The following is a 21,248-nucleotide window of genomic DNA, read 5'->3' as shown; positions in this document are numbered from 1 at the left end:
GTGGTACATTTTACTTGCTTTTTAAAAAAGGGTTTAATTTGCTTCTTAATTCAGGTTTCAGAATAGCAGCCATGTTAGCCTGTATCCACAAAAAGAAAAGGAGTACTTGTGGCACCTTAGGGACTAACAAATTTATTTGAGCATAAGCTTTCGTGAGCTATAGCTCACTTCATCAGATACATTCAGTGGAAAATACATGGAAGCGTGTGTGAGGAAGCATGTGTGAGGGATAACAGGCTGAGATTGCATTGGGGTCAAATGAAGGAGTGAAGTTTAGGAGATGCTTGCATTTGTATAGACCTGGTTTCCATAGCAGGTGTGTCTAAAGTTCTAACTGGGTGAGCTCGGAACAAGATAAAATTAAACTAGGACAAGAGATGGACACAAAGCAGTTTGTAAATAACCCATTTACGTTTTTCTTTCTCTCTGTCCCTCTTGTTAGCTATGACAGGGGTTCCACATTCGATGCGTTTGTGGGAAAAGGCCAGCTTATTCCAGGGATGGACAAAGCTCTGGTTGGAATGTGTGTGAACGAGAGACGTTTTGTGAAAATTCCACCCAAGCTTGCCTATGGGAGTGAAGGAGTTTGTAAGTATAGCAATATGGTTATAAATAATTTGGTTGCATAGGATGTAGGAGATTTAATTAAATTGATAAAATCTGAGGTTACAAAAAAGAATTGTAAAAACTGCACCTGAGTTGATGTTTTTTGGGTGGGTGAGAGGGAGATTTTCAGATACCTGCCATTCAGTGTTAAAGAATTAAAATGCAGGGGCTTCACCAGTGAAGTCCAGGGCCAATGCTATGGTAATAAGGCAACTTTACTCGGCATACTTTGCTAGACACAGACAACACTGCGTCAGCTTATTCCTGGGTCATATTTGTTTGGAAAGTTGTATCCACAACCATAAACGTTAGAATTATTGTAAAAATGAGGATTCAGCTTAAAAATGAAACTTTTATGTGAATTTTGTTTTTATGTACTATTTTTACAAGTAACACCTTTGTTTACCATAACTGGAAAAGATTAAAGAGAGAGGCTTTGATCCTGTAATCAGTTAAGCACGTGTTTAATTTTTAAGCAAGTAAACATTCTCTTTGACTTCAGTAGGAGCACACAGATGCATAAGAACTTGCAGGATCAGGGCCAAAATATTTTTCTCTATTTTTTGAGATTGCTCCTCTTGTGGTTTTTCACGCAAAACAGGAGAGAGGAGAACATTACACGAACACCTGTCAGGGATGATCTAAGTCGGGGTGGCCAACCTGTGGCTCCGGAGCCACGTGTGTCTCTTCAGAAGCTAATATGCGGCTCCTTGTATAGACACTGACTCCGGGGCGCCAACTTTCCAAAGTGCCGGGGGGTGCTCAACCCTTGGCCCTGCCACAGGCCCTACCCACACTCCACCCCTTCCTGCCCCATCCCCTGAACCTGCAGTACCCTCGCTCCTTCCCCCTCCGCCCCACGAGAGCTTCCTAAATGCCACGAAATAGCTGATTGGGGAGGGAGGGGGAGGCACTGATCGGCGAGGCTGCTGGTGGATGGGAGGCGCTGGGAGCGGGGTGGAGGAGCTGATGAGGGGCTGCTGACATATTACTGTGGCTCTTTGTCAATGTACATTGTTAAATTCTGGCTCCTTCTCAGGCTCAGATTGGCCACCCCTGGTCTAGATAATACTGAGTCATGCCATGAGTGCAGGGGACTGGACAAGATGACCTATTGAGATCCCTTCCACTCCTGTGTTTTAAATAGAAAAAAGAAAATGTTGAAAAATCACAAATTGGCTGAAGACTCAGGGCCACTGTTACTACCTGAAGTGACTTAACTTTTTTAATTTTTTTTTTAACTGACTGGATTTCTAGTTGACTGTAATTTTATAAGTAAGCCCCCAGTTTCCTCAAGGAAAGCTTTTTACTCACTGCTCACGTGTAAAATTTTCAAGTCCCAAATGGAGGAGAATAGTCTAAGAGCATCAAATAGTTACTTGAGGCTTGATCTTATAAAGTGTTAAGTGCCCTCGTCTGTATCAAAGGCAGAATTCTGGCAGAGTTCATAGGGGGTTGAGGAGCTCAGCAACATTCTGGATTGGGTCTTTACCAAAGATTTAATTTTGTTCGCTGCTGTGTTATCCTGGAGGTATAATTACAGCCAGTTAGTAAATATATGAAGTTATAAAGTATAAAGGTGTAAGATTGTAAATAAATATAAAGCTATTGTTGGTTACCTTTTTTTGAAAACTTCTTAGTGGGTGGCAGATGTGTGTTGCTCTCAGTAGCCCAGGTAAAGTTAGATGATTTTATATTCGTTTGGTACCCTGTGAAAGGGTAGCATGATAATAATTTGAACTTTTTTTTTTGTTTGCAGCTGGTGTAATCCCCCCAAATGCAGTGCTTCATTTTGATGTACTTCTGATAGATCTCTGGAATTCTGAAGATGAGGTTCAAATTCAAACTTATTTGAAGCCTGAAAAATGTACTCGGACAATCCAGGTGTCTGACTTTGTGAGATACCATTACAATGGAACTTTCTTGGATGGAACTCTGTTTGACTCAAGGTAAGGAGTTAATAATTTTCTGTGGATTTTTTTAATATATCTGTTCTGGTCTACTTAAAGGAGGCTTTTTCCTTTTTTTCCCAAGTGCATAATATAACTGATGTTAATTACTACACTGTGAAACAAAGAGGAGGTTTCAGAGTGGTAGCCGTGTTAGTCTATATCAGCAAAAACAACGAGGGTGTCCTTGTGGCACCTTAGAAACTAAGAAATGTATTTGGGCATAAGGTTTCATGGGCTAAAACACACTTCATCAGATGCAACATCCGATGAAGTGGGTTTTAGCCCACGAAAGCTTATGCTCAACTAAAAGGAAAAGAGGAGCTTTCAAGACTATTGAAGTAGTTTGGCTTCATAAGAGTTATAGACATCTATTTCTAGGGGATTATATGAATGTAGTACTGGCTTAAACCAGTAAAAATGATACCTTATTACTCCATGCACATTAGGCAGCTTCTCTCCCTTTTGCGCCCCATGAGGACATTATTCTATTATAAAATAAATGAATAGGTTTTGTAACAGTTTTAATATTGATATTTGTATGTGGTGCTAGTTTTATGTACAAAACTGTACAGGGTTGTTTAAAGAAAATAAAGTATCTCCATTTCTAAAATTCCTTGGCAGGCAGGCAGCCTGCGTACTTCACTGGGGTTTCATGGAGGGTATTATTTTAATAATAGTCAGAGTTCATGTTGGGACATTATGCTGAGTGAGAATTGGAGACCATGGCAGGAATGGAAGTTGTTGTGGGTGGGCATTGGAAGGGTTATGTTTTAAAGTTAGTAATATTTTGTCAGTAACTTTTGTCTTCTTTTAGGTTAGTTATTTGGAACTTTAAAAATGGGGTTAGCCTGGTCAAGGTCTTCTAGTTTTTAACTACTCTTTTGGGAAGCCTTCCAATGTGTGTTGCTTTCTAACAGAGGATTGCCTGGAATATTGGCAGAACTTTGTGTGAAGCTTTTGCAGTGACTGCCAGGCAGGCTCTGGCCAGTGCAATTAATCCCACGCTTTCAAGAGCCAAACCTATTTCACAGAAAAATGAAAGAAATTTTGTGCTGCCAATGTCTTACAAAATCTAGGCTATTCATAAATTGTTTGATTAGTAAATTTAAAGCTGCCACCAAAGCTATTTTTAGTGTTTTCTAGTGCACTTGCTTGTATGTGTATGTACCAGCATCTATGGGATCAAACGTCAGACTTGCTCAAGTGTGTGTGTGTGTGTGTGTGTGTGTGAGAGAGAGATTCTTCCCTTCTAAAGGCTTGTACTACTAATGCTGAAATATAACAGAGGGTAAAATATTCACAGGTGCCTAAATCCTATACAGAAAACTCAATGAGGCACTTAAACTCCTAAATCTGACTCTGAGATTAATCTTCTAAATCACTTCTGAAAAAGAACTGAAGCTTCTAAATCAGGGGTGGGCAAACTATGACCCGGAGGCCACATCCGGCCCTTCAGATGTTTTAATCTGGTCCTTGAGCTCCCACCAGGGAGAAGGGTCCTGGGCTTGCCCCACTCCGGCGCTCCAGCAGGGGGCTTGCCCCATTCTGTGCATGCCGTGGCCTCAAGCAGCTCCCAGAAGCAGCAGCATAGGGGCAGCCAGGGGGCTCCGCACGCTGCCCCCACCCCAAGTACTGCCCCCGCAGCTCCCATTGGAACCACAGCCAATGGGAGCTGCAGGGGCGGTGCCTGTGGATTGGGCAGCGTGCCAAGCGTAGGAGCTGGAACGGGGACATGCTTCTAGGAGCTGCTTGAGGTAAGTGCTGCTTGGAGCCTGCATCCCTGACCCCCTCCTGCACCCCAACCCCCTGCCTCAGCCCTGATCCCCCTCCCACTCTCCGAACCCCTTGGTCCCAGCCCAGAGCACCCTCCTGTATCCCCACCCCCATCTCCAGCCCTACTGCAGAGCCCGTACCCCCAGCTGGAGCCCTCCCCCTCCTGCACCCCAACATCCAATTTCATGAGCATTCATAGCCCGCCGTACAATTTCCATTTCCATACCCAGATGTGGCCCTCAGGCCAAAAAAGTTTGTCCACCCCTGTTCTAAACCATTTAGGCACTTGGAAAATGTTACCCAGAATGTCTCCATTAGCTCAAGTTGTAGATGCCTGTGTTTTTGGAACAGAAGGTTGTAAATTGTATTCCTCGTGCCAATTGCAAAGAGCTATAGTGACTCATTGCGATGCTTGTATGTGTGGCTTTTGGTTATTAGTTTTCCTTATTTTTTTTGACTGACTCTGTGATATTAGCTTTTTCTTCTTAATTCTTTGTTTTAATTTTTAGCCACAATCGGATGAGAACTTACGACACATATGTGGGAATTGGATGGCTGATTCCTGGTATGGACAAGGGACTCCTGGGAATGTGTGTAGGAGAAAAGCGCATCATCACAATACCTCCTTACCTAGCATATGGAGAAGAAGGAGATGGTAAAAGCTGCCCCTCTTCCCACCCCAAACTCTCCATTTTCTAACACAGATCTTTGCATTACATAGTTGGCATTGTGAAAGCACCATTATTTCAAATTATATAAGGATGGAAAATATTTTTAGAAAAGTAATTCAGGATGTGGCTTATCAGCAAAGTACAGGTATTTTTCTCTTTCATAAATAGGCTGGTTTATTGACAGATGAATGCTTAGCATTGACTTAATTGTAATATATAACACACATGCTGAAGTTTAATTTCTCACAGGTAGTTTTTTCTATGAAGAATAAATTCCATGTGCTTTTTAAACTGGAAGTCATTGTCTTCCTTATTTCTTCTAGACAACTTCCACAGCAATTTGACTTCTCTTAATAAATGGAAAGTCATCTTAGAGTTCCCAGTTTCTGTTTATTTCTTGTTGCTAGTCTCACTAATTAGCAGTCCATCAGTAGGCTGTTTCCTGGGCTCCACTCACACATATCTGAGCCAGTGTTTGTGAATCCATGCCCATGATTGATGGTAAAGAGTTGTCTGTGTTACTTCACAATATATCCCAGATCAGTTCTGGATTTTCCATCCTGAATCAGACCTAAGGTCTTCCTTATCCATCCAGTATCTGACAGTGAACAGTACCAGATACTTCAAAGAAAGACGCAAAAATGCTGTAAAAGGCAGATATGGGACACCTGTCCCCCCACATTAAGTCTCATCCTGATCCTGAATAGTTAGAAATTGGCTCTAGCACTGAACAGTAAGGTTTAATATCCCTTCCTCGATTTTATCATCATGAATTATAACTCTGGATATTCTTATTATCCATATAACTATCCAGTCTCTCTTTGAAACTTGCTTGATTTCAACGACTTCCTGTGACAGTGAGTTCCACAGCCTAATTATGCATTGTGTGAATAAGTAATTCCTTTTATCAATGTTGAATTTGCTGCTTTTAATTTTGAATGACCTCTTAGAATCATAGAACTGGAAGGGATCTCGAGAAGTTATCTAGTCCAGTCCCCTGCACTCAAGGCAGGACTTGTCCTTGTCTTATGGGACAGGGAGAACAGAAGTTCCCGTATATCTTCTCTCTCCCATTTGTTGTTTTTATATATATATATATATATATATATATATACATACACACACACACTCTCAAAAGTATGGCGGAAATGCTCACTAATTCAGAAATCCTGGTCAGATTCATAAACTGTACATAGACTTCTGTCATCTTTAATTGGAGAGACCAGTATTTTGGATGCCTGGGTGTTATCACAATGGGCTCAGTGTAAATATACCTAGAATAAATAAATTAATGGAATTCAAAGAATTAGAGGATAACCCCACCCCCTGATGGAACATTGGATGGATGACTGAAAGCAGATTTGGCTATGTGATGGGGGGGGCATAATTCTGCAGTAAACTTTTTTTTTTTTTTAATTCATTGTCCTAATAGCCAAATCTGCTATCTGGGATGTGAAAACAAAATATAAATAAAAACATAAGGAAAAAGATTGATCAAAAAGTTGAATTCTTTCTAGAATTATTGCTCTGACTTAATTCTTTCCCATCTCATGTAGGTAAAGAGATTCCTGGTCAGGCTTCTCTGGTTTTTGATGTGGCTCTGCTGGATCTTCATAACCCAAAAGATGGTATTACTGTTGAGAACCAACAAGTGCCTGAATCCTGTGAGCGAAAAAGCCAGACAGGGGACTTTCTCAGATATCACTATAATGGCACACTGCTGGATGGCACATTATTTGATTCCAGGTAACCAAACTACTAGACATTACATGGAGAGAGCACTGGACTGGGACTCAGGAGACCTGGGTTCTATTAGTGGCTCTGGCCTGTTGGGTGACCTGGGACAAATCACTTTCCCTCTCTGTGCCTCCGTTTTCCCATTTGTAAAATGAGGATAATACTGGCCTGCGTTGTAAAGCACTTTAAGCTCTGGTGATGAAAAGCAGTATATAAGAGCTAATTATTATTACTTCCAGTTTATATGTGTACAGTATACTGTGTGTGTGTGTGTGTGTGTGTGTGGCTTCTGTCATAAGATTGTCATAAGCAATTGTCATAAGCAATCTTAGTGAGTAGGAATGCTCTGGAATTCTTCTCATTTCCTATCTATTTGTAAAGCGTCTGGGACTTGTGGGTTTCATGTGGTAGTTGGGAAGGGAGAGGGTGTATCTCCTTATCGGAAGTAATTCAAAACTTTGAGTGTGTCAGTGGGATTAAGAGTTGTTGTTAATGCTTTGTATTGCAGTATTGCTTAAGACACCACCTGAGGTTAGGGCCCCACTGGACTATGTGCACTGTATACACATAGTAGAAGACAGTCCTTGCCTCAAAGAGCTTACACTCTAAATGGAGAAGACTGACAAAGGGTGGAAGAAAAGAAATAGCCCCATTTTACAGTTGGAGAACTGAGGCACAGAGATTAAGTGACTTGCTCAAGATTACATGAGAAGTCTTTGGCAGAGCCGGGAATTGAACCCACATCTCTTAGTCCTAATCCTGTGCCTTAACCACAAGAGCATCCTACTTCCCTCCTTTAAAAAATACTAAAATCAATAACAAATCTCTGTGATAAAGAAAAAAAGGACATAAATATCGGTCAGTTTATAATTAATAAGATGAATCTCTGTGTCTGGGAACACTACAATTTATAAAGCCATATGGTGAAAAATGTGTGCAAGGTTAAGTTCTTATCAAGAAGATGAAAGATGGCAAATGAAATTCAGTGCTGGCAGATGAAATTCAGTGTTGATAAATGCAAAGTAATGCACATTGGAAAACATAATCCCAACTATACATCTAAAATGATGGGGGTCAAAATTAGCTGTTACCACTCAAGAAGGAGATCTTGAAGCCATTGTGGATAGTTCTCTGAAAACATCCACTCAATGTGCAGTGGCAGTCAAAAAAGCCAACAGAATGTTGGGAATCACTAAGAAAGGGATAGATAATAAGACAGAAAATATCATATTGCCTCTATATAAATCCATGGTACACTCACATCTTGAATACTGTGTGCAGATGTGGTCGCCCGTCTCAAAAAAGATACATTGACTTGGAAAAGGTTCTGAAAAGGGCAACAAAAATGAATGGCTGCCATATGAGGAGAGATTAGTAAGACTGTGACTCTTCATCTTGGAGAAGAGATGACTAAGGGGGGATATGATAGAAGTCTATAAAATCATGACTGGCGTGGAGAAAGTAAATAAGGAAGAATTATTTACTCCTCCTCGTACAAGAACTAGGGGTCACCAAATGGAAAATAATAGGCAGCAGGTTTAAAACACAAGGAAGTATTTTTTCACACAGCGCACAGTCAACCCTCGGAACTCCTTGCCAGAGGATGTTGTGAAGGCGAAGACTATAACAGGGTTCCAAAAGGAACTAGATATGTTCTTGGAGGATAGGTCCATCAATGGCTATTAGCCAGGATTGTCAGGAATGGTGTCCCTAGGCTCTGTTTCCCAGCTGGGAATGAGTGACGGGATGGATCCACTTGATGATTACCTGTTCTGTTCATTCCCTCTGGTGCGCCTGGAAGACAGGATACTGGGCTGATGGACCTTTGGTCTGACCCAGTATGGCCGTTCTTATGTTCTTAATTTTTTTATTTTAATCCTGGCACAAACAACTAAAAATTGCAATGAAACCATTGTAGAATAAGTAGAGCAATATTACTTTATGCTTCTATGGCTTCTGTAATCTGATCTCAAAGTGCTTTCTAAACATAGTATTAATTTATCTTCCCCAGGAGGAGATATTAATAGAATTATAGGATATCCACTTTACAATAGGTGAAATGAGATACAGAGAGATTGAGTCATAATTAGTGACAGAGGTGCAAATAGAATGCCAAAGCCCTGAGTTGCATATTCCCCACTGGAGTACACTGTAGAGTTTAAGCATAGCATAGGAACAGTTTTACCTGTCAAAATTTTTATCCTCTTATAAAAATGTAAACCGATGTCTCATCTTTTCTGTAGTAACTCAGTTTTTGAAAATTTCCTTCGCATTTATATGTTGGTTATTGTGAATAAATATTGGGAGATGTTGTGTAACCCTATGCATCTGAATAATTGTACATCATATTAAAGAGCTGACAAACGTTAGTTATTCATTAAATTTATTCATTAAAATGGCATGCATTCTTACAATGCCACTCCTCTAATTTCCTGCAGAAGTTACAAGTAAGGACAATATCTAATGTGTAATTAATCATCCAAAAGGAGCCAGCTGGTGGGACTTTTTCCACTGGCATAGGGAATGTGTCAGGAGTGAAGCTGGGGGTAGGAGATGTGTGTTAAGAGTGGGGCAGTAGTAATTATCTCTACACCTATTCTGGGCAGTTCTAAGTAGTAGGGCTACTCACAGGCAACTCAGCCAGGGTTGCCTAAATTACACCAGGGGCTGCATTGTCATCTAGCATCCCAGGGCCTTTATGGTGGCTTAACACCACTTCTGCACTTCCTCCCTTGCGCTGTGCGTGCACTTGGTCTCCAAGAGGTGCAGCATGCAGTAGCATCTTTTGTGGTAGATTTGTTCTCTTTAGTAACAGATGTTGGTCCAAATGCTTGGGATTGGCCTTCTGATGCTTGGCCAATAGTTTAGGAGGGAGGGATATTACCTGTTAGAACTTATTCATCTCTCCATTCCTCTAGTAGATGATTCAGGTGGCAATCACCCAGATACCAATTTCTTTTAACAGTAGTTATTCATTGCTGTTACAAAATGAGACAGTATGAGGGATGTCTGGTGAAAATGAATCCAGTACCTTATTTATAAAAACTGATTAAAGCAGTGCTTGAACTGAGGGAGGAGAAAACTGTTACTTTTATTAAAATTTAATTTCATTTAATTTTATATACACAAGGACAGAAATCTAGGGAGGTAATTCTTGACTTTTAATATTAACTTTTTGTATCCTGCAGAGGTGTTGTTGCAAAAACGTTCCACAGCCAGGGTTCCTCAATATCTGTTTATCCATCATAAATAAGCAAAATATGCACCTTTGACTGTCTAAACATTATGGGCCAGATTCACTGCTACACAATAGCTGCTTTATGCTGCTACAGCAATAGAACAGTCATGTATCTGGAATTAACTGGTTTAAAAAGAATGCTAAAGTTACACAATAATTTAAAAGACTACAATTAAAAAGTGGGAAGAGGAAACATACACACGTGTGTAAGTTTGCTATAGTACTAGGTAAGTTACAAAACTGCTGATACTGATAATAGTGTCACTAAAACAAAATATTTTCTATAGCTATTCCCGGAACCATACATATGATACCTACATTGGAAAAGGTTATGTGATCGCAGGGATGGATGAAGGTTTGCTTGGGGTATGCACTGGGGAAAAGAGAAGAATAATAATTCCACCTCATCTTGGATATGGAGAAGAAGGAAGAGGTGAGCTCAGTTTTTATTTCAGTACAGTCTTTCATAGGAAGCATTGCTTCCTTTATTCTTCAGAGCAATTAAAACTAGCTAATCTCTGAAGTGTTTATCCCTTTCTTTTGGTATTCAAAAGGTGTGTATATTAATATAGTACTCAAAGGGCGTAAAAGTGGCAGAATTAGGCCCAGAGTTTTCAAAATGATTTTAGTTAGCTAGATATAATTATACACAGTCTCAGTTGTCTGGCTGTAGGTGGGACATGAAAATTATTTGGATAATCTATGGTTCAGACAAACGGACTACTGGGGGGCCAGAAGTCTGCAAGTTTATAAACTCTGCAGTGAGAGCGTGTTTCCTGTAGATCTTAATAAACTGTGTCTGCTAAACGATTTCTCTGTGTTAAGTTTTCTTCCCAATTGCTTCCACAGCCACAAATTTGTGGACAACTAAGCCGCCGCTGTAAACAGTGGATGCATGTAACAACAAAGGATGTGTGTATATATAACATACAATTAAAATTCCTTTGTGAAAACTCACTCGCCTCTAGGAAGGGAGTGTGATATGTCAGTTTCTCTAGTCAATTGCAGTTGTGTGCTTGTGTTTTAAAAAGCTTTTCCCAGCTTAATAAAACATTATTTTCCATTAATAACTTTTTAGGAAATGTTTCATTTTTGTGACTACATTCCACTGTGCTAATTGGGAATTAGATTTATAGCAAAGTGGTGGCTGTGGATGCATCTATCGCTGTTGGTAACACAATAACGCAATAATTTGGGTGTGAGAAAAAGCACATACTTGTTAAGATTTTTTCAAGCAGTTTAACCCCTTTTCTGCTGCTATTCAATTGCCAGTGCGTGGTAGAAGTGTTGATGATCTGTTACAATTTTGCTGCTTTAATAGTGACTTGGTAGGTGAGGTACCAATCAAGTGGCTAAGTTGGTCACAGGAAATGTAAACTTCCAACTTCACTGTGCTATTAAAAATGCAAAGTAGAGTACATAGTTTTAAAACTTTGAATTATGGAAATGTTTTCCTTAATTCTTGAACTGACTGCTAATATAGTACTTTTTCATTTGTGTCCTCTGCATTTTAAGTGTCTTCCATTGGGAGCATCTTGTATCTATGTTGTTGTGTGCAGAGGTGAATCAGTGCTTTAATCCTGAGAAATGTAAATTGAAACCAAGAACAAAATCACTCAGTAGAAGACACAACATTTTATATATTCTTATTGTGTGAAGTATGAGGTTATTATGTACCTGCGTAGATGCCGTTTGTTTCTCCTTATATGATTGCTTACTATTTAGGAAAGATTCCAGGATCTGCAGTACTGGTTTTTGACATCCATGTGATTGACTTCCATAACCCTTTGGACTCTGTCAACATTACTACTCATTACAAACCTTCCAATTGCACAGTATTGAGTAAGAAAGGGGATTACCTGAAGTACCACTACAACGCCTCACTTCTGGATGGCACGTTGTTAGACTCAACGTAAGTACGTCACTTGGTATATGAAATATTCTATGTAACTATGAAAGGGTGGGTCAAAATGAATAGCATACAAAGCAATTAGGATATTCAGAAAGGAAAAAGATTAACAGTGACATTAAAATATTCATGTTAACATGGGACCAATTTATTTTTCCTGTCTGACAATGTCTATAAAATCTTTTCATATAGGGGAGGAAAAAAAGGGGGAAGAGAGAGCAACCAAAGGGAAAGAGTTGGGGACAGCAGAAATAGGGATGTGAGAGAGGAACATAGAAATTGTCACCACAATGATAAACAAGATACACATGAATTAGGGTGTTTCATTAGGTTCTGTTGCAGCTGAGATCTTCATGGAGAAACGGTTGGATCGTGATCATGTTTGTGGTGGGTCAGGTTGGGGGACAAAGGGGTTCTGACAATGTTTAGGAGTGTGAATGGAGGCAAAAGCTGCTGGCAATCCTTGTCTCCTACGTTCAAAGGTTAGCTGAATCTCTTTGCTGTACTGATCCCTGATCCTTCTTGTCTGGTTTTGTTTCCTTGTTGTGACATAAAATAGATGAACCACATTTTGGATTGAGATGAAGTAAATTCAGACAGTGTTTGCTATGACTGAATGAATTCTCTTGTTCTATTTTTGGTTCTGTGCACACCTCACATCTTTTTGAATAATATCAGTACTGTTAAATTTACCTTATTTGTATTTTATTTGGGAGGTGAGGTAGGGAAGGAATACTTTTTAACAGAAGAACATAAACACCAGAAATAGTCCATAGTTTTCATTATAACTTGTACTGCTCAATATCTATCTCTCTGTGGATATTTGTATGGTAATGGTGGCCATATATCTCAGCACCTCAAATATTTAATGCATTTATCCCCACAACATCTTTGTGAAGTAGGGAAGTGCTTATAAAATTATTCCCATTTTAGAGATGTAAGACTGAGGAATAGAGTGGCTAAGTGACTTGCCCATGGTCACACAAGAAGTCCGTGGTGAAGCAGGGACTTGAACTGTGTCACAGTTCAGGGCAACTGCACCTGTATTTCCCCTCAGTGGTTCTGCAAGGGCATCCACTTGCAGGCTTCCAGCACTCTAGCCATTGCCTCTCTTGGGTGGAGACCTATATCTATCTACCTCCTGACCCAGGTATTTCCAGGCTGAACAGTTAGTTCCCTGTTTTCATTATGTTATTCTCAGCAAAAGACAGTCTGCCTAAGCAGACCTGCTTGCTTCCTCTTCAGAGACTGATGCCTGATTCCCTTAAACTCCTCTGAAAATCCCAGCCGGATTTATTTAGCCAAGGGGATTCCTCATATGAGTAAACTTACTCATGTGCTTAAGGTTTTGCAGAATCAGGCCTGTGGCTTACAAAGTGTTTTTTCCCAAAGATATTTGCAAGGCAAGAAGCCCTTTTTTTGAATGACAAAGTATTTCAGAGTTTGATTTGATTTGGGAGGATTAAAATCCTTAATCAGGTTTAATTCAAGTGACGATGATGTCTGTATGAGATAGGAGCTACAATCTGTTACCTCAGCAACTACACCACTTGGCTGTTTAGAAGCATATAGAATTAGGGGTAAACTTGATTTTTGGCCACATAGGGACTTTGATATAGAAACTGTACAGTTTGAGTGATAACTTGGAAGTAGTAAAAATTCTTTCTCTTATTTTTCAGGCTTAGTCTTGGTAAAACATATAATATAGTTCTGGGATCTGGACAGGTTGTTTTGGGGATGGACATGGGTCTTAGAGATATGTGCGTTGGAGAGAGGCGAACAGTTGTTATTCCGCCCCATCTTGGTTATGGAGAAGCTGGTGTTGGTAAGTAAATGCAACCTAATAGACAACTGGTAGTGTAACTTATTACCTACTGAGTGACTGATGTATATATGTTGTTAGTCTTGTTTTTCATTATTTCTGGGGCAGGAGGGTACGAGTGGCTTGAAAAAAGAAGGAAAAATACTATTTTTAAACATATGGGTGGGTTTTTTTTAAACATTTTTAAAATTATCCAGTAGTGTTAAAGTGCTCTCTTTGGAGCTTTTCTAGGCCAGTAATTTAACAAAAAAGTGTTTGGTTGAAATAAACTTTCCACCTTTAATAATATAGCTCTGAAAATGTGACATTCTGGCCAGTGGGCTGATTACCATGGGACACCACTGAGCGCCAGTGCCTCCATGTGTCAGGAATGTTTCTTTGTCTTAATGGAATGCTGTCGGCAGAAGGGCTAGATTCACAAAGCATCTTAGGGTATGTCTACACTACGAAATTAGGTAGATATAATAGAGGTCGATCTTTAGAAATCGATTTTATACAGTCGATTGTGTATGTCCCCACTAAGCGCATTAAGTTGGCGAAGTACGTCCTCAATACTGTGGCTAGCATCGACTCATGGAGCGGTGCACTGTGGGCAGCTATCCCACAGTCTCTGCTGCCCATTGGAATTCAGTGTTAAGCTCCTAATTCCTGATGGGGCAAAAACATCGTTGCAGGTGGTTTTGGGTACATGTCGTCAGTCTCCCTTCCCTCCTTCCCTCGGTGAAAGCAACGGTAGACAATTGTTTCGCACCTCTTTTCCTGGGTTACCCATGCAGACACTATAGCACGGCAAGCATGAAGCCCGCTCAGCTCACCCTGCTGTTGTGAGCATTGTAAACACCTTGCACATTATCCTGCAATATGTGCAAAACCTGGCTAAGAGATGCCAGCAAGAGGACGATTGTGAGGAGGACATGGACACAGACGTTCTTGAAAGCACAGGACACTGGCAATTGGGACATCATGGCGGCAGTGCGGCAGGTTGATGCAATGGAACACCAATTCTGGGCCTGGCAAACAAGCACAGACTGGTGGGACCACATAATGTTGCTGGTATGGGATGATTCCCAGTGGCTGTGAAACTTTTGCATGTGTAAGACCACTTTCTTGGAACTTTGTGAGTTGGTTTCCCCTGCCCTGAAGTGCAGGAATACCAAGATGAGAGCTGCCCTGACAGTTGAGAAGCAAGTGGCGATAGCCCTTTAGAAGCTTCTAATGCCTGACTGCTACCGGTCAGTCGGGAATCAATTTGGAATGGGGAAATCTACTGTGGGGATTGCTGTGATCCAAGTAGCAAATGTAATCACTGTTGTTCTGTTATCAAGGGTAGTGACTCTGGGAAATGTGCAGGTCATACTGGATGGCTTTGCTGCAATGGGATTCCCTAACTGTGGTGGGGCGATAGACGGAACACATATCCCTATCTTGGCACCAGACTACCTTGCCAACCAGTAAAAAACCACAAGGGGTACTTCTCAATGGTGCTGCAAGCACTGATGGATCACAAGGGACATTTCACTGACATCAACGTGGGATGGCTGGGAAGGGTGCATGACGCTCGCATCTTTAGGAACTTCGGGCTGTTTGAGCAGCTGCAAGAAGGGACTTACTTCCCAGACCAGAAAATTACTGTTGAGGATGTTGAAATGCCAATAGTTATCTTTGGGGACCCAGCCTACCCATGGCTCATGACGCTGTACACAGGCAGCCTGGACAGTAGTAAGGAGCAGTTCAACTATAGGCTGAGCAAGTGCAGAATGTTGGTAGAATGTGCCTTTGGACATTTAAAAGCTCGCTGGCGCTGTTTGCTGACTAGGTTAGACCTCAGCACAACCAACATTCCCATTGTTGTTGCTGGTTATTGCTGCTTGCTGTGTGCTCCATAATATCTGTGAGAGTAAGGGAGAGACGTTTATGGAGGGGTGGAAGGTTGAGGCAAATCGCCTGGCGGCCGATTTTGAGCAGCCAGATACTAGGATGATTAGAAGAGCACAGCTAGGCATGCTGTGCATCAGACAGGGTTTGAAAAGCAGTTTCATGACTGGCCAGAATACGGTGTGACAGTTGTGTGTGTTTCTCCTTGCTGCAAACCTGCTCCCTTTGTTGATTTTAATTCCCTGTAAGCCAACCACCTTCCCCCCTTTTATCACAGCTGGCAAAGGAAATAAAGTCACTATATTGTTTTGAAACCATGCATTCTTTCTTAGTGAGATAACTGACAAGGTAGCCTGGGTGGGATGGGGAAGAAGGGAAGGACAAGGGCACATTACTTATTGTAGCCACACTACAAATCAAAACTGTTTGAATGACAGCCTTCTGTTGCTTGGGCCATCCTCTGGAGTGGAGTGGCTGGGTGCCCGGAGCCTTCCCCCCCCACCTCATTCTTGGGCATCTGGGTGAGGAGGATATGGAACTTGGGGAGGAGGGCAGGCATTTATACAGTGGATGCAGCGGGGGTCTGTGCTCTTGTTGGCTTTCCTGCAGCTCCAACAGATGCCTCATCATGTCCGTTTGCTCCTCCATTAGCCTCAGCATCGCTTCCTGCCTCTGCTCATTGCGGTCACTTAATGCTTTCCTGGCCTCTGCCACTGAATGCCTCCATGCATTAAGCTGTGCCCTATCAGTGTGGGAGGATTGCATGAGCTCGGAAAACATGTCATCATGAGTGCTTTTTTTCCGCCTTCTAATCTGCGATAACCTCAGGGATGGAGATGATAGGGGGAGCGTAGAAACACTTGCACCTGTGGGGAGATAAAAAGGGAGAGTAACATTTAAGATGATACATTTCTGAGAACAAAAGGGAGAGACTTTCACAGTGAATCAAGCAATTCACAGCAGATAGCACATGTGCTTTAGGTACAAGGTCGCATTTTGCCTTTTATCTTGAGCGCCTGCGGTATGGTGACACATCACACACGGCTGGTCAACAGAATTCAGTTTCCAGGCAGTCAGGGTAAGCCAAAGGGTACGTGGGGTTGCCTTTTTCCTCCTTCATAACGTAACGCCTTCATGCGGGAATTGTTTCAAACTGCAGCGCCCTCCTTTCCCATAGCAAGGAATGCTGGTTGGGTTTGCCATTTAAAAGGAGGGGCTGCGGTTTCCGGTTAGCAGTGCAGCAAATACCTCCCCAACCCTACCGCATGGCTATTCTCTGGGATGATCCCTTTTAGCCAAGCGCAAACAGCCCAGTATGAACAGGGTCCTTTTACTGTTCCCTTACAAAAATTCGCCTATTTCAACCACGTGACCATGAATGATATCAGTCTCCTGAGGCTAACACAGAAAGACATAGACTGAACATTGCTTGAATGCGACCAAAACCCAGGACCATTCGCTGCCATGCTTTGTGCTGCAATGATTCCAAACTACTTGCTATTGGCTTGGTGTGGTAAAGTGTCCTACCGTGGAGGACGAAATAAGGCAACCCTCCCCAGAAACCTCCTGCAAAGGCTTTCAGAATACCTCCAGGAGAGCATAATAGAGATGTCCTTGGAGGATTCTCACTCCGTCCCCAGACGTAGGCTTTTCACAGTAGCTGTACTGGCCGCGAATGCATTCGAATTCTTCAGGGCAAATCAAGCATTAAACACAATTGCTTTTAAAGCCTATACTGTAGTTACATATGTGCACTCACCAGAGCTGTCTTCTCTGGCTTCAGGGTCCAGGATCCCGCCTTGGGAGAGTATTGGCTCCAGGGTGATGAAAAGGTCCTGGCTGCTGGGGAGAACGGATTCACTGCTTGCCTGCTGTGTCTTCTCCTCCTCTTCCTCATTCACAAAATCCTCCTCCTTGTTGCGTGAGACTCCCCCCTTGCACGTGTCCAAAGATAGTGGTGGGGTAGTGGTAGGGTCCCCCCCTAGAATGCCATGCAGCTGATCATAGAAGCGGCATGTATGGGGCTCTGACCCGGAGCGACTGTTTGCCTCCTTTGTCTTTTAGTAGGCTTGCCTGAGCTCCTTAACTTTCATGCGTGTCCCTGTTGTAGCTTTTGTCCACCATGCTCTGTGCAATTTTGGCATAAATATTAGTATTTCTTCTTTTTGATCGGAGTTTGGCCTGCAGAGATTCTTCTCTCCATACAGCAATCAGATCCAGTGTCTCCCTGGCAGTCCATGCTGGAGCTTGTTTGCGATGCTGGGGGGACTGCATGGTCACCTGTGCTGTTGAGCTCACCACACTGATCAAACAGGAAATGAAATTCAAAATTTCCTGGGGCTTTTCCTGTGTACCTACTAGTGCATCGGAGTTAAAAGTGCAATTCAGAGCAGTCACATTGGAGCACTCTGGGATAGCCCCCGGAGGCCAATACTGTCAAATTTGCACTATCCCAAATTTGACCCAGCAAGGTCGATTTTAGCAGTACTGCCCTAGCTGGGGAGGAGTACAGAAGTTGATTTTAAGAGCCCTTTAGGTCGACTGAATGGGGTTGGTTGTGTAGACGCATTGCTTATAAAATCAACCTAGCACTGCTAAATTTGACCTAACCTCATAGTGTAGACCAGGGCTTAGACACTGAACTGTCACTTGAGTGAGGAACCTAGGTGAGTACCCTAACAGCAGAGCTAAAAGTTATGAGGGAGCTCCTCCTCCTCTTGTAAGAAACCCCTTAGGCGCCTGATTCCAGGAGAGGGTTTACAACTGTGAATCCAAACTAGATTTAGGTGCCTTCCTGCAGTCCAGACTTAGACTCCTAACTCCCTGTGAAGGGCAGGGCTTGGGGCACACGCCTTCCTTTTGCATCTCCCATTGGTTAGCTCAGGCGAATCCTCACTCAGCATGCTTCCTCTTGTGAATCCCATTCTTTGGTGCCTGTCTTTTCCCATTCGTTATACAGGGAGCCTTGGTGCTGACCCCAGGATTTGTGAATCCCAGTCATTTTTCTAGGTGCTAAAAGTGAGGCATTATGATCTATTGTTTGATAATTTTGTACTTGGGCCTGCACTTCCACTTGTCTGTGTGCACAGTCTTATTGGAGTCGCTGTAGCTCTGCATGGGATAGAGTTTATGTGCAGGAAGAACTTTGTGGGATTGAGGCTTTAATTTGGCATTATAGGTCTCCAAGAATTTATTATAAAACATAGAAACTTCAGAGGACTATCAGCTCCCAGTAATGGAGTTGTTATTGGCCTTTTAAATTAAAAGAACTTGTCCTAATGATATCAAACTCTAGGTTCTGATGGAAGGGGATGCATCACCACAGCTCACTCTGACTTTGTTGATTTGGATTCCTAAAGAACATAAACAACTTCTGTTGTATAAAGATTCAGTGTCAGGCATCACACTGAGTTTAATATAGAATAAATTTGAGAGATTAATTGAACACCTCTTTGATTTGTGTGTAAATCCAAGACAACTACCATAAATTATTAATTAAAAACACTATAATGTATTTAAAAATTCTACAAAATTATGTTTCATTGATATTTGACACTATTGAGATTACATTGGATATATGGTCTGGAGTAAATGCTAGCATGATTCTGAATATATTAGTATTTTTTTACATATCTGGTAGGACTCCTTTATTCATTTTGGAACAGAAATTCCTTTTTGATTTCTTTTTTTAAAAAATACCCCAGTATCATACAAATTCAGTCTCCTCAAAGAAGAGTCCCAGTGGAGGAAATATATCAGACAACAAAGACAGTCTTGTATCTGTAGCTAGAGGCTATATGCAGCTGCCATATAGTGCCATAAACCTTTTCTTTTTTATTGATAAAAGTTTGGGACACAGTTATTAAGAAAAAGTTAACTTTTATATTAAGTGTCTATCAAAACAACTGGATTTAAAGTTGGCTAGGCCACCAATTCAGGAAAGCATCACTATTCAGGAATGGCACCTAAGCAAATGCTTAAGTTCCATTCAAGTGCTTAAATTAAACGTTTTTATGTGCCTTTCCTGAGTCAGGGCCTTTAAGATTAAAACTCACATTACATATGTCACTTATAGCAAATATGTAGTGCTTCATGTGTCTCATATAATCAAATATTGTATGGTCTAACCCCAGTTTGCTGTTTATATAAGGCCTGATCCAGTTCCCACTGAAGTCAATGAAAAGACTCCCATTGATTTCATTGGGCTTGGATCGAACCCCTAGTGAAGCACTTGTTGCACTTTAAGTAATAGATACGTTTTTTTAATTGTGAAAAAAACTAAATTGTCCTTTTGCCATTTAACTGAAAGTTAATACTTAACTGTGCCATTTGTTGTGACAGAAGGAGAAGTTCCTGGTAGTGCAGTATTAGTTTTTGACATCGAACTGCTGGAACTAGTGTCTGGTTTACCTGATGGCTACATGTTTGTCTGGCATGGTGATGTCTCTCCAAATCTCTTTGAAGAAATCGACAAGGATAATAATGGAGAAGTTTTTCTGGAGGAGGTGAGTTTAGGGGTAAAATCACCTGCATAGATTTTTTTTTTCCTTTTTTTTTTTTTTTTCCTTCCCCTTAGCTCCACCACCATCAAGCTCATGGATAAGTCAGGTTTGTCTTTAAGTTTTTGAGTTTATCCAGCCCAGGCTATGGTTATTACCAAGTTAACAGGAAGCTGCCATTTTAAATGAAATTTACATTTTAAATTTTCAAAAAACCCTACCAAGAACAATATGGGCTGTCAAAAGGCAGAAAGACAAGTGATTAAAAGAATAAATTTTGTTTCCCCCTTCTTCCTATTATCTCTCTTTCCCTCTCTCCTATCTCCTGTAGCTGCTCCATTCCTACCCTTACAGTAGGGCTGAAAGGCTCTTGTCTATAGAATAGATGTAATGTACATTGTGTTTCAGAACTGAATGGGGAGGGAGAAGCTTGGATGTGATTGTTGGTACCAGAGCTCGATCTATAGAGGGGCTGGCAGGGAGATGTGAGAAAGGATGTTGGGTCAAAATGTTTGTAAATGTCGAAAATCATGCTTCTCTGTGAAGTTTTGTGGCTGCTATTGTTACAAATAGCACCTGAGATTATTGTAACTGAGATTGGAGGGGGAAAATGATCTAGTCAGTCTGTACAATTACTGCATTGGACAGCACTTTGTGCAGTTTCCCTGCCTCTGTTTGTGTCAGTATTTTAGATGGTAACACGTAAGGGACATTTTTTGTTTATTAAAGGAAAATTTGCTTAAAAAAAGAGAGTCTAGAGAGCTCAAATGCAGGTGTAGAGCCTGAAACTATTTTTAATTCATTATTTGAAGCAGAGCAGATTTGATGTTACTGTCTCTCTTTAAAAAGCTTTCAGCAGTGTGATAGTTCCATTCTCTTTGCTCTCTGTCCTATTGTTAATAAATTTGTTTTATTTTTACTATAAGCTAAATGCTGTGTTTAAACAGAAGTGAGTTTACCCAGTAGGTTAATAAGCTGTGATATACTTTTGTGTCTTTAGAAGAACAAATGAAAATATTCTTTTGCTGAATTGTCCAGAAGAGGGCTGGGGATATGTTGGGGTTACCTTACTGGTGGTAACCAAGGCTGGGGGAAGCCAGATGAGGCTGTAAAGCTGTAGACAGGCTGTTGGAGTCAGAGTTGCTGAACAGCACACGGCCACTCAA

At 41.3% G+C, this 21,248-nt stretch overlaps 1 protein-coding gene across 2 annotated transcripts in view; it reads left to right on the top strand.

Annotated features, from left to right (window-relative positions):
- The window catches only part of FKBP9 (FKBP prolyl isomerase 9), a 31,190-nt gene that overhangs the window by 4,448 nt on the left and 5,494 nt on the right, over nucleotides 1-21,248 (top strand). For both annotated transcript variants that reach the window (XM_043508780.1, XM_043508781.1), the window contains 8 exons: nucleotides 443-588; nucleotides 2,366-2,555; nucleotides 4,841-4,986; nucleotides 6,559-6,748; nucleotides 10,265-10,410; nucleotides 11,703-11,889; nucleotides 13,566-13,711; nucleotides 19,925-20,088. In XM_043508780.1, coding sequence (XP_043364715.1) covers nucleotides 443-588; nucleotides 2,366-2,555; nucleotides 4,841-4,986; nucleotides 6,559-6,748; nucleotides 10,265-10,410; nucleotides 11,703-11,889; nucleotides 13,566-13,711; nucleotides 19,925-20,088 — 1,315 coding nt within the window. The remainder of the gene's footprint in view (nucleotides 1-442; nucleotides 589-2,365; nucleotides 2,556-4,840; nucleotides 4,987-6,558; nucleotides 6,749-10,264; nucleotides 10,411-11,702; nucleotides 11,890-13,565; nucleotides 13,712-19,924; nucleotides 20,089-21,248) is intronic.

This window comes from Dermochelys coriacea, chromosome 2 (genome assembly GCF_009764565.3).
Source record: "Dermochelys coriacea isolate rDerCor1 chromosome 2, rDerCor1.pri.v4, whole genome shotgun sequence".
Taxonomy (NCBI): domain Eukaryota; kingdom Metazoa; phylum Chordata; order Testudines; family Dermochelyidae; genus Dermochelys; species Dermochelys coriacea.
The sequence above is the reverse complement of the archived record's forward strand: the minus strand, read 5'-3'. Positions and strand labels throughout refer to the sequence as shown.